The sequence below is a fragment of the Platalea leucorodia genome (assembly GCF_965183815.1).
Source record: "Platalea leucorodia genome assembly, chromosome: 6".
Classification (NCBI taxonomy): Eukaryota; Metazoa; Chordata; class Aves; order Pelecaniformes; family Threskiornithidae; genus Platalea; species Platalea leucorodia.
The window spans coordinates 43,507,436-43,520,801 of record NC_138828.1 but is presented as its reverse complement, the minus strand read 5'-3'; the positions used below and the strand labels follow the sequence as shown (position 1 = coordinate 43,520,801).

Genomic DNA, 13,366 nt, shown 5'->3' with positions numbered 1-13,366 from the left:
GTCCCATTCTACCCATTTGTCTCCTAATGTCTATGTTCCCAGATCTTGGTTTCCAGAAACAGCTTTGTGACTCCTCTGTTTACTTACCTTATTCCAAAACCCTCTGTTTGGTATGCTTCAAGCTTCTCACCTGATCTACTTACTCTTTTTGTCCCCAGTCATGGGTTACTTCTATTTTTTTTTTTTCTTGCATCCCAGTATTAGAAACTATCATATATGCATATGCGAGTTCAAATATCCAAGCAGGTAACATAGGTGAGTAAATATAATGAGTAATACATTGCAAAAGGACAGTAGAAAAGAATTGTTCCTTACCAGATATTTGGAGTTAAGAGTACTGACATACTGTAAATAGTCATCGATTCAGATAAATTTTAGTTGGAAGGCACCCCTGCGGGACCTATAATCTAGCCTCGCACTCAGAGTTGGGGCTGTTGCAATACTGGATTGATCAGGTCAGCTGTGGATTTTCTCCAGTCAAATCTTGAAAACCCTCAAGAACAAAGATGCTGTGATCTTTGTGAGCAGCTTGTTCCACTGCTGCACTACACTCCTAGTAAAGAAATTTTCCCTCTTACCCAGCCTGAACTTCCCAAACTGCAATGTGTGACCTTTGCACCTTTTTTAAGTCATTTGGCACTGCTGACAAGAGCTGGTAATTGCCCTTCAAATGGTTGCAGGCAACCATCCATTAGCCGCCTCATTCCCAGACTAAATAAATCCAGCTCTCTCAAATTCTCCTGCTGTCCACTGTAAGTCCTAGGCCATTTTGAACGGTGGCAGTTGTTTTGCGGCCTGTACCCCACATTCCTTCCTAATTAATCCTTCCTAGGTTCAGAACTTTCCAATTCTTATTGAACCTCATTTTTCTGCTGGGCAAACCCTCAAGTTACTGAGGTCTCTCTGGATTGAGCCTTTGCTATTTGTTGTGTCATCTGCTCCCACTAGTTAAGTTGTTCATGGCATGCTCTGTGTTATCATCCAGGTGGTTACTGAAGATGTTAAACAATACGATCCCCAGAACTGACTCTGGGGTGCTTTGGCCATTGGTGGGACACCACTTGGATGTTAAGCTGTTGACCACTGATGTACTTAATTTTCAGCCCACTTAAGTGTCCAGCCTTTACTTCCTCAGCTTCCAAATGAACATGCTGTGAGAGACTAGATAAAAGCCTTAATAAAGTGAAGGTACGCTACACCCACCATTCTCCCCTTCTGCACAAAACTGTTATGTCATTGTAGAAGGCAGTCTGGCTGGTCAAGTACTGTAAATCCATGGTAGGTCTGCACTGAGTATTTATTCTTGTCTGTGAAGTGCATGGAAAAAGACTCAAGGAGGACATTTTCCATTGATCTTTACAGGGACTGAGGTGAGGCAGCCTAGTCTGTAGTTCCCTACATCTACCTCCTTATATTTTATTTTTTAAGATGCTAGCTTTTTTCCCAGTTCCCAGATATCTCCCTGATACGGTCCACCATTTTTCGTAGATAAAACCATAGCCTTGCAATCATATTGGCCATCTCTTTCAACACACTTCGGTAAATTCCCTCAAGCTCCGTGGATGTGATCTGATCTCTCTGTATAGTCTGTTACTGCTCTGCCACTCCTGGCTGTCCTTCTCTTCTCCAGACTGTGGCATTGCATGCCGAGGTCAGGGAATAAGTTTTGCCCTTGCTACCAAGGGCTTGTGCATTAGTGAAGAGGCATCTGAGGAAACTGAACAGCGACCCTTCTGAACAGGCATGTGAAGGTCCAACAGATGACTGCCTACCTCACGTGTCATCTGTTTTCAACTCTGTTAGACTACAGCTCCTGTAGTCTAACAAACCTGTTTTAAGGCCCTCCTCACAAGTTGCATTTTGACAGCATAATAGGAGGAGCATGGCCAAAACTTTTTGTATGTGTTTGTAGTGAAAAGATGGTTCATTTTTTTTTTATTAATGAGAAATATGAGATGCACTTTTAAAGAAACAATGTTTTAAATTTTATTGGGATTTAGAAGCTTATAGTGTTTGTGCTTTGATATTAACTCCTTCCTTTTCAAAATCTTTTTCAGTATTTTTTCAGTATTTTCTAAGTATTTCTGAATATAAGCTTTAGTGAGCATTTGGTATTTCTTGGCAAATGATTTCAATACTGTGCTATTCAAACCTGCTCTTAGTAATACTGCTAGTACCAAATAGACAGCCTCTACAGAAATCTTACTGAATGAGATCTGGGAAGCAGAGAAGGCTGGAAAGTAGTGGCTCTTAGCCCAGGCTCATCAACGGTACTAGAAGTTTGAGACAAAGGGAGTGGGATAAACATTGAGCGTGGTGAGCTAAGTGCCAGAGGCCTTTGATTCTAATTGTGCTTTGCCAGCCCCATGAATACAGGCCTCGGTCGTGGCATGGCCCATGGGTCTGGAGCAGAAGAGGAAGCTGACATCAGCCTCCTTGGAGGCTGGCACTGAACAACAAACTAGCATCCTTTCACCTGTCACTCCAGCACCCTATTCAAGGAGGGTAGGTGCCAAACAAGTACGAAAGGAGTTTTGCAGCAAGGCTCAGACTCGCCTACAGGTGTTTAGGTCCTTCGCTGCCAGAGGAGCAATGCCGATACTACCTCTGTAGTGGTTCATTATTTTGGAGTTTGTTTTCTCATATTGATTCTTTGACTTACTAAACTGATCCTTAAGATTACCTGACTCCCAGAAGTATGTGAAGCACCACTGCCTTTATCTGTGTCTGAGGTGCTTTATGCACTGAACTACTTCTGGTGGTTTTGGCTAAACTAATTCTATTTCTAATGGGAGACTTAATCTGGGGAAAGGGAGTCAAATCTGGCAGTAGTCACCTTTCTATGCTAGCCTGTAAAAATCTTCTAGACTTTGTTTTTTCCTATTTCTTAAGTCCAGGTAATAAATATGATTGTTTTTTCTTTAAACCTTGACTCACTAAAGAAGAGTACTTGCTCTGTGCTGCTTTGGAGTGTGGGAAAGGAATCCTCAAATGGCTTCATGGGAACCATAAGAGGTATCTCAGCTGGTGAGGAGAGTTGGATCCTGTTGAGAAGAAAGTATAGAGCCAAAAAATTTGCCAAACAGTACCTGCCCTCCTGGAACTAGTTCTGCTCCTAGTTCTACTGCAGGTCCTTAGCTATGTGGTGTCACATAAGGTTATACGCATATTATCCTACAGATTAAGCAACCTATTGAATACATCTGGGACAATTAGTAAAAGATGTCAGGGGCACATGGTCCATTCAGGCTTCTTGCCCTCACAGATGTTCTGAGACACATAAGATGCTGCAATAGTAAATATGATGTTGGGGAGTGTGGTAACTACCTTTATTCCCTTGAGTGCACTGTCCTGCAGTTAACTGGCTAAACTAATGCTCCACATTTATACAACAGAGTGCTCACATGGCTTGTGATAGATCAGATGTCTATGCAGGTCAGCAGAGATGAAAAGCAGCATCTGATAGGCAGGTGGGTACCCACAAGCTGCTGAAGAGCATGTCTGTATCCTGAATGAGGATTCCAGACTGGCTCAGATTTCATGTTGAAGAATTTCCCATTACACAAGCATCATGCATTTTCACGGTGCAACTTACACTTCCCCAGTTGTGGTTTATGTTTTGGGGTAGTACTCTCCTTAGATGTGGTTGGAGTATCTTAGTTACACTGTGTATACTGCCTGTGGCCCTCATTTATTTTGGGGAAATGGCAGTGTTTAGGAGCAGTGGATTTCCCATATGATGGAAGCATTGATGGTGTCTCATCCTTTTATTGCTGTAACGCTTCTCCTTGTGACCAGCAATTTAAGGCTCTACAGGGTAATGGCAATCTTGCTGACATTGGGCTGAAGGTCCTGGAGCAAGATATAAGTGGAAAAAAGATTTCTGCACACTGTTGGTGCTAACTTTTTTTCTAGCACTGGAAAGAGGTTGGGACAGAGGTATCAGGTGACAACCCTACCACAGCTCTTTCAGTGAGACTTAGACTATGAATACGTGTTGTGGAATCACTGGGAAGGTTTGGTGCAGATGAGTCAAACCCTCTGCTTTTGGAGAGGTGCAAAGATGTGAAGGGGAGATAGTGAGCTCAAGTCTGCTGCAGAAGTGAGCTTGAGGCAAGTGGAGGGCTGCGATGTGGGACTGTTGGCTCAATTCACTTGGCTTGTTGAAATGGAGTCTGAAAATAGCATAGCTACCAAATAGCAAGGACCCAGCCTAAAAGAGGTAAAGAGCTTTCACATCAGATGGGAAGCAGATGTATGTACTTGAGATGAAGATATAAGAAATGGAATAGAAAATCCATTAAGAACTCCTTGAAATTAAAAACAGCAAAACAGTTTCATAGCTAATGGCAGCAAGGAAAAAAATCTAAATCTAATATTGTAGGTTGCAAGTTATGTTAGGGAGCATGTGCAGCCTGAAAGACTTTTGTTTCTGAAATTGTCAAAATATGATTTCATGTCCGTCTACAAATTGGAGTATGTAGCTCTTCTTCAATAAAAACAAACAAACGCTTAAGTAGGAATAGGGAAGCCAGCAGTAAAATGTATTTTTTGCATTATAATAATGTATGGGCAGAATTTAGATTGGCATTGAATAAAGTCCAGGAAATCTTGTATCTTTCCTGCTTTGGTAACTGTTAAAAGTACTGTTTCTTGGAAAGGCATTATATGTGAATCAGTACCTTGCATTGAACAGTTGCCTATTAGACTTGTCCCTAAATGGGTAGCTTGTAAGTCACATAATAATATCCCTGCTGTACAACCTGTGCTGTAAGAGTAAATTATACTTGGATAAAATATAAAGATAATTCTAAGTTCAGAAAACTGCTTCAATTTCAGTGGATTCTTTGACATAACTCAGCTTTGATTTTAATATATAGGCTTTTAATACATAGGCCATACTAGACATAAAATGTGAGCACGAAGCAAGGGCTGGATTTTCTTTATCCGTTTTTTCAGGTCAACCTTGGTCTGAAAATATTTGTGAGGAAACTGCCCTCCTTGCTCTAGACACCTGCTGTTCCCTGAGTCAGACTCATCATATCTACCATGTATCGTTATATTCTTTAGCAATATAGATTTCTGTTGGATAATAATTCAAGTGATGTCAGCAATATGTGGCAGCATCTACAGAAGATGTTGCAGAGGAGAGATCAATAAAATGATGTAGCAAATCCTGTACAAAAGAAAGAAAATTAATAGGATCATATTTTTGTATCTGAAAGCTGAAAATATCTGCCACGTAACTGCATTATCAGATATGATTTTTTCCAGTGTGCTTATTTTCTCTTTTACTGTACTTAAACATGTATTACTTAAAACTCATGTAGCAACTGCTTTTTAAGAATGAGGAGTGAAGAATTTATATAGAAGAATATAGAAGTCCAAAAAGAAGCAATGAAAGTGTTTGAGGCAAAATACCTCCCCCCCCCCCCCCCGCCCTTAAAAGCTTTTCTGATTAAGCTGCTTTTGGTCGTTTTGAATCCTTCTCTTAAGGCTGTCAGATTTTCTGACTACATACATAATATTTTTTTAAGGTAAGCCATTTTCAGGAAAAATAAAAAATATTTATTAGTTTCAAAGTGCATATATAATTGTAGCATGAACTTCAATTCTTGGAAACGCTTCATCACTATGACCCTGACTGAGCGTAATGCTTAAAAATGCATAATTTTAAGGCATGGATATTACACTCATTGAAATCCATCATATATGGCTGTTAGAAGTGCTTTATGTGTGTTTCAGAGAGAGGCTTGAAAGAATTACTGAAATCTCATGTAGTTTCAAGTAGAGCAGTAAGGATGAATTTTCTATTTAAAATGCATAGATACCTTTAGCTAGAAAATATTGAAAAAGCAGTATTGTTACTGTGAAAAATTTGTAATTTTGTTCTGTATTCTTTTACAACCTGCCCTTTAATGTGCTCAGGACAAAGGCAAGGAAGCCCCTGAAGAAAATCAGCAGTCATAGGCTCTGTCCTGAGACATTGCCTTTTGCATTTATAGATTGTTAAAGGATACTTTGGCTAGAGATGCTGTGATGCTACTCAGCCTTCACTGTAAACTGTGTATTTGTTCATTCTGTTTTTAATTTTATGCTAAAATTATGAAAAATGAGGCCTTTTAAATTATATTATCATCTTGGTGATATTCTGAGGAGGATATTGAACATCATAATAATCAAACTCTTATTGACTGAAGATCAGGAAAGGTCTGAATGTAACAGGAAGCCAGGTTCTTATACACGTGGTAGGTTAAATAGCTTTAGGAATATTTGTAAAATTGTGGAACTGCAATTTATTGAAGCAATTTCCTTACTTAATCTGAGAATCAATTAACTATTTTACTTTGTTTTTAGAGGCACATAAAGATTTTGTTTAACATATCCAATAATGGACTTTCTTTAAGTAAAAGGTGAGTTGAAAACTTAACTATTAAAAAATTAATAGTGTTAGTGTTGCGTTGAGATGCGTAGTGCTGCTTCATCCTGGAATGCTGTGCACAATTCTAGTCATACCATATCAAAAAAATAGACTTGGAAAAGATTCAGAGAAGGGTAACAAGAAAGGTATGGAGTAGCTTTTGTAGACAGAAATGAGCTAAGACTCTTACTTCTAGAAATGCCCGAGGGATGTTATATTTGGGATCTGTGAAGTTGTCTGCGGTATAGAGGTGAACAAGAATTGATTTCTCATCTGGTTGGCTTGAGGCCAACTTGAGAATGTGTAATTTATGCAAGCTCCACTTGTATGTGCTTCCTTAAGCATAATGCAGGATGCTTTGCCTTAGAAGGGATTTTGGTCTCGTTCAGGATGACTGCTCTTTTGTTCTAATAGCCTTATGTTCTAGTTATTCTGACTTTTCAGCAGTTTAATAATAAACATGTTGCCTGAATAGACTCATTGTGGGTGAACATTACTGATTTAGTAGAAATGGAAAGAGAATCTACCATTTTCATGTTTTTTCAAGAATTGAAAGTTTTGCCAATGTGGCATGATTCATGGAACAGCACTGCATTAAAGCTGGCTCAAACCTGTTCAGAACACTGCTGTAGGAATAACATCTCCATAGTTACTATTGGGAGGGATATAATTGGAAAACACTGTCATAATTGTCATTACTGCTTATCTCTTGCATGATTTTTTTTTTTAAATAATTTGCTATGCCTGTCTGTATGTATTTACTTTCAATAAATAGTAATTAAAAAGGCAAATAACATACACTGATTCATAGATTGTTAATCTGTGCAGCATGAGAGTAAAGGAGTGCATAAGTATTGGTACAAAACTATGGTTCTGTTCTGCACTCCCAGATTCTGTTCGTTTCTTTTCTTCTCTTTCAAAGCACGCATTCCCATAACAACATTTTTACTAATAAAACAACATCAGTGAAATACAGTTTAGGCTGCAACCACTGTTTTTTCGCTTTGAGGTAAAACTGTTGAACTATTAAAACACAAATTGTGTTTTTTTTCCTGTAAAGATGTGCTTGATCATTTTAAAGTTGTGATTATGTGGCTTTGACAACTGTATGAGACTCACACTTTAGCAGTAGTTCAATTTTTTATAAATTGAGGTTTCTTTATGGTGGTTTTGGTGATCTTTTAGCAAGTGGGATGGAACTGCTGGATATGACAATGCACCCAATGCAGTTTGTGAACCTTAATTTGTGCAGGCATTAAAATGTTTTAAATGTTTTGTTCTAGAGAATAGCAAATCAAATTAAGACACAATAATAATAAATTCTAGTAATTTTTCTGCTCTGCCTGTTACCTGAGGTGTGCAGATCAATTTCTTTACATCTCAGCTATAGATTTTTAATTTATTATCAACTTTCTTAATATCTTGAAAGCAATTTATTTAATTCAAGTTTTTCCTCCTTGAAATTGTAGCCTGATACAGCTGATGACATCATTAAGAGGATATTTTATGTTTAGGAAGATGATTTGTAGAAAATAGAGCTAATTAGACTTATTTAAACAGATCTTACTGATGCAGTTGAAAATTATGTAGCAGAAGATTTATTTTTCTAAAATTCATGTATCATTCTTTAAAATATAGTTATTTTATTGATGATGCCTTTGGAGCTTTGGTTTTGAAAAATCATTAATGGAAAATGTAATTCAGTTTTTCAGTATCTTAGAACTGAAAGTACAAGAAAACTACCGTAGCATTTTAAAAGCAATGTTAGAAATATTACCTACATAAGTACTATGAGAAATACTTTTTCTATTTTAAATGGTACTGAGTAACATTGTTTGAATAGTATTTTTACTTAATGAGGACAAATGGCTTCTGAATTACACTGTTTTATTCTATATGAATAATTTGTCCCATTATGATGACTGTAATCTTTTTCTTGTTTGTTTTTTACTGCTTGCCTTTTCTAGGAAGTAGAGGTTGGTATACATCTTCTGTCTTTCATGATTCTGTGAGTTTTTCATGTATACATTGGTTTCTTATGTTTTACTAAATGTAGGTTGTTTCTCCCTCTCCAGGATGATTATTTTCGTACATGGAGTCCGGGTAAACCATTTGATCAAGGTAAGATGCTGCTACTAGTTATTTGTATGGGATAAAATTTAAGTATTTATAATCGTGCTCCTGTTCTAGAATACTGACAGAATTCTGTGAATTTGTGTCATTTTCTCCCTCTTCAAACGGTTGATTTAAAGAGGGGCAGAAATTCAGCCTCATCATCATTTTATATCTATGATTTGTGCAGACTTTTATTGATTTGAGACAGAGATGGGAGCATTGGGAACTTACAGAGCAGCTTAAAGCTTCCCTCATACAAACAAGTTCATGGGGTTTGGGAGGTTTGGTTTTGTTTTATTTATATATTTAAGTACTGTTGCATTTTCAGTAGGACATTTGAAGAAAAGCAGGTGTGCAATCTGATATTTGTCTTTTGCAGTTAAAAAAAAAATCATTAAAATGTTGAAAGTCTCTTTACATCTGGCTGATAAAAGAAGATCTAGAAAAACAGTTTTGGAAGTCTCTGTCATGTTCAAATGATCTGTCTTGAGGCAAAACACAGATGGATCTTTGAGAATGCTACAGAACAACAGTTTCATCCTTAGAGTAATTTGAGCAAATGCAGCAAATTTTCACATTAAACATTCCTTCCCCAGGCATTGGAACTTAGTATTTACTGTCAATATAATCCACTTCATGTATGTTCTTTCAAAGTGTATGACTACCATTGTGAAACTGTTGAGAATCTTGATGCATTTTTTTTAAATGCTGCAAGGAGCACTTCAGAGACTGTCTTTGCTGATAATACCAATGGCATAAATGCGATGAAGAAACAGCGTAGAGGCTTTTACACAAGAGACTGAGATAAAAATATGTTGCAAAAATAATGCTTACTCAATTTCAAGAACTTTCTCCATAATGGATGCTGACTTTTAAGGGAGGTTTATAATTAATTGTATTTTATTACAACCACATCTTTTAGAGATGGACTTTTCATCATGTTCTATGGCTTTGTCACTTTAATTCAGGATTACTGTAGTAAGCTTGTAAAAGGAAATGCCTTAATTTCTTAAATGAATGCACCTGGCTTGTTTTGCCAGTTTGTGAGCGAGAGGAGTAGAGGGAGGGGAAAAAAGTCACGTATGTTATCACTGCTCTGAATTGTGGTGATTTTCTTCTGGTTTGGTGGAAATTTGTAAATGTTAATTTAGATCCATGGCAGCCTGAGTATTTTAGAACCTGATGATGTCACAGACCATGCGTCTCTCCTTATTATATACTCATACAATAGGAAAAAGCACTTGACTTTAGTCTTCTGACTCCTCAGAGAAAAAGATTCCTTTCTTTTGGTGAAGTACCTCATCTAAGAAGCAGGCTTATCACTTCACTACAAAGTACCTTTAGTCTATTCCTTTTCTTTGGTTTTTGATAGAGGGGCATGGTCTGCAAATATGTTTTTAGTATGAGAACTGGAACAGGTTATACTTTAATGACTTACTGGTGGCACAAATCTTTCATCAGAAGACATTGAATTGAATATGCTGTAAATGTTGCTCATTATTTTTTTGTTATCGCATACCTGATATATTTTTTTTTTTTTTTCAATTGGCTGTTAGTTTTTCAGAAGATACACTGGAATTCTATTTTTTTCTACCAGGCTTACACTTTTACACACTACAGCTTGTTCTATTACTTTGAGTTCTTTGGGGATCCTGATGCTAATGTTTGTAGAATACTTTCCTGAATTTACAAACAACCCAACTAAGAAAACATGTTAAGGTTATGTGTCCTACCTTGTTTGTAAAATGCATTGTGTATCGGATAGTGAATATTTTAAAAGCATGCCTACAGAGTTCAACTTTCTATTTTCATATCCTTGTTAACCGAAAATTAACATTGAAGAGTGAATGCATTTGCTGAGTACTTTTATCTACGTTTTACTGAGTAATTTATAACTGAAAAAAAATAATGCTAGTTGGGAATGCTTTTTAATAATAAAAGGTACACTGAATTTTTTATTATTAAAAAATGTTGCCAGTGTCGGATAGATTTATCAATCTATCATTTAAAGAATATCAGGTATTTTTACCTGCCAGTGCACTGCTTTTTAGTTTTCCTGCAATAACTGCTTCAGTCTTTGTATTGAATTTAGCAATGATATTGAATTGAGCTGTATGTCAAAAGATTTACAGTTTCTCAGGAATTAGACATTTTCTAGACTCTGATTGACATACAGATATTCTTTATTAATCAGAGACTTGCATGCTGTTGTTTTTTTGAAAGTCTGTAAATAACATTACGGACTAGATCTGGGAGATACACTCAAAGATAGAAGAAGGTTTCCCAGTCAATATCTTGGTCTCCATGTTGTCAGAATTGGCTTCCTCTTACTTTTGGGTATAATGGGAAATGATTTTTTGAAACATAGCAAAATATTCCTGAGAATAAAATACAACTATGGAAGTACCATGTACTTGTTCATGCATTCAAGTCTCTCTCATCAGATGGGAAAAGTGATCATGGGTGATACTTTGTGGGAAGAGCCATTCATACTTTCAAAGTGTCGCAACCTTGCAAATCTCCGTTCCTTAGGACTGAGTGTAATGTTCATGATTTGCTGAAGAAAACAGGTCTTTTATGATTCCCTGTGTTTGCCAATAAAAGACATAGAGTGGTAACAATCTCAGCACATTTTTTTTCCTTGTATTATTTAATGAGATAGGAAAAAGTGAGAGTTGTTAGACTGTAAAAACTAAGTTTTAGGTGTACATTCTGATAGTCTCTGTAAGTGTCGTTCCAGGGCTCTGCCATAAGCGCTGCACCAGTGCCATTCCACTCCAGTTGTGTATTACTTCACTACTAAGTTTAAAACAAATAAGGTTTAACTGTTAATTAGCTTTTTCACGTCAGTAACCATACATGTAGACTTCTGGGGTTTTAAATCTTTTTTTTTTTTTTTTTTTTTTTTCTTTCTTTTACCAAAGTGAACTATTCAAAACAATAAATGGGGACATCATGAATGACTGACTCTGGAGTCATCTGTTGGGGCTTGTTGCAAGCCAAGCCAAGCCAAGCAATCTGTGTTGGAGAATCTTTACGAGGGTTTCCCCTTCAATCTCCTGTTATTGCCATTCTGGTTTGTGCGGCAGCTACTCTTTCAAGTGAGAGCATTCCATAAAAAAAGTTCTCCCAAATGAAAACATGTAACTCCTAAGTGAAGACAAATTTTTAAAATGTAGAGATAAACTTGCAGTAAGAGACTAGAATTGCTCACTAAAGATGATGTTTAAACAGGAGCAGTAACAAGTTCTGATGTCTGTTGTGTTAAAGTTTGCAATAATACTGCTGAAGATAGAGGCAGATACGTTCTTTGAGGACAGAAATAAACAAATATCCTTAATTTATCTCTATCAGTGTTTTATTTCCTTTTATTTTATTTGTTTTATCAATATTTGGCTTTTCAGAAACTTACCTATAAATCTGTAAAAGTATGGAATAAGCAAGGAATCTTTTTGGCATTAAAAGATCCGAAGTCCAGGTCTACTAGAAAGGATATTTTTTTCTATTTTCTATGAAAACAATGGATTTTAGAAATTACTAGTGCTTTTACGAAATTTTTTCTTTGCTGATTTGTATTATAGCAATTTTACATGATGAAATTACAAGTAGATATTTGCAAGTTTTAAAATCTATACATGAACAAAATATGAAGACCTTTAAACTACATAAACCCCAGCTGACTGCATGTAATAGAGGTGGTGGTGGAATATTTAGCTTTATGTCTGTGTTTTCAAATTGTTAGTTGTCATTTAAAAAAATATGTAATCTTTGTTACACCCCTTTGTCTTTCAGGCTGTGGTAGAGGTACCTGGTACACATGTAACTCCTTGTCGAAATCAGTAGTAGTCAGACAAATGGGTTCTCATTATTTACATTTATTATTTTGTGTATCCATATTCTGCTCAAAATTAGCAATATATGGGGACCATTTTCAAATTATTTTTAGCCAACATCCATATTAATTTGCAGGTAGTATTTCTGAGGAACCAGTGCTTGCCATATAGGCATATCTTTGAGGTCTACACATAGTTATTATTTTCTGAAAGTTTATATGACTATTAAAGCCTTTTCTAAGACTTTCGTAGATTTACTGTATATGGATTTTTTAATTCACTTAATTCACTCTTCTATATTATTACAAAGGTCTAATATTCACTCTTCTACACTTTGGTGTATTTTGAAAGGCATTCTTATGTTAATATGATTAAGTATGTCAAAATTGCTCAAGGAGATAGATCTGTGTAATTCTGTTGGTATTAAGAGTGGTTATATGGAAATCTATGTCCTACCATTCCAGGAGGCTAGCCCTTACTATGAAAACGTATGGTGATATTTACTCCTGAGCTGCAAAACACAAGTTATTTTAAAAGGTGGAAAAATATTATGACTTGCATTGCAATCCACCAATGCCATTCCTTAAAGCAACATCTGACATTTGTGCAAAGAGTGGTTGTTCCCAGTGAACTCTCTTTTGCTTGTATACATATAAGATAGAAAAAATGTATTTAAATAAATGTTTTGACTGTATATGCTATACATATACATACATAAATGTTTATGTGTTTCTATAAATATCACAATGTAAATTCTTAATAAACAATCGTGGGGCAGGTATTATTGTTGGAATGAATCTGAATGTCGTATTAATGGCATTTAGTTACTGCTAAAAGGCAAGTTTTGTCCTTTCAGTGGTTTTAGAAACAAACAATTGGGATGTTTTTTGTTTTGGACTATTCCAGGTTAAATATTTTAGTAGCTTTAATGTATGTTTTATCAATGTTCTCTCAAATTAAAAACAAAACAAAACAAAACACAAAACAAAACAAAACA

The 13,366-nt window shown here is 36.2% G+C and overlaps 1 protein-coding gene across 4 annotated transcripts in view; it reads left to right on the top strand.

Moving 5' to 3' along the window:
- The window catches only part of SPOCK3 (SPARC (osteonectin), cwcv and kazal like domains proteoglycan 3), a gene marked incomplete at both ends in the record, with an annotated part of 216,323 nt that overhangs the window by 73,950 nt on the left and 129,007 nt on the right, over positions 1–13,366 (top strand). For 2 of the 4 annotated variants that reach the window (XM_082315461.1, XM_082315460.1), the window contains one exon: positions 8,497–8,542. The exons of the other annotated variants lie outside the window; for them this stretch is intronic. In XM_082315461.1, the coding sequence (XP_082171587.1) occupies positions 8,497–8,542 (46 nt within the window). The remainder of the gene's footprint in view (positions 1–8,496; positions 8,543–13,366) is intronic. 4 annotated transcript variants of the gene reach the window in all.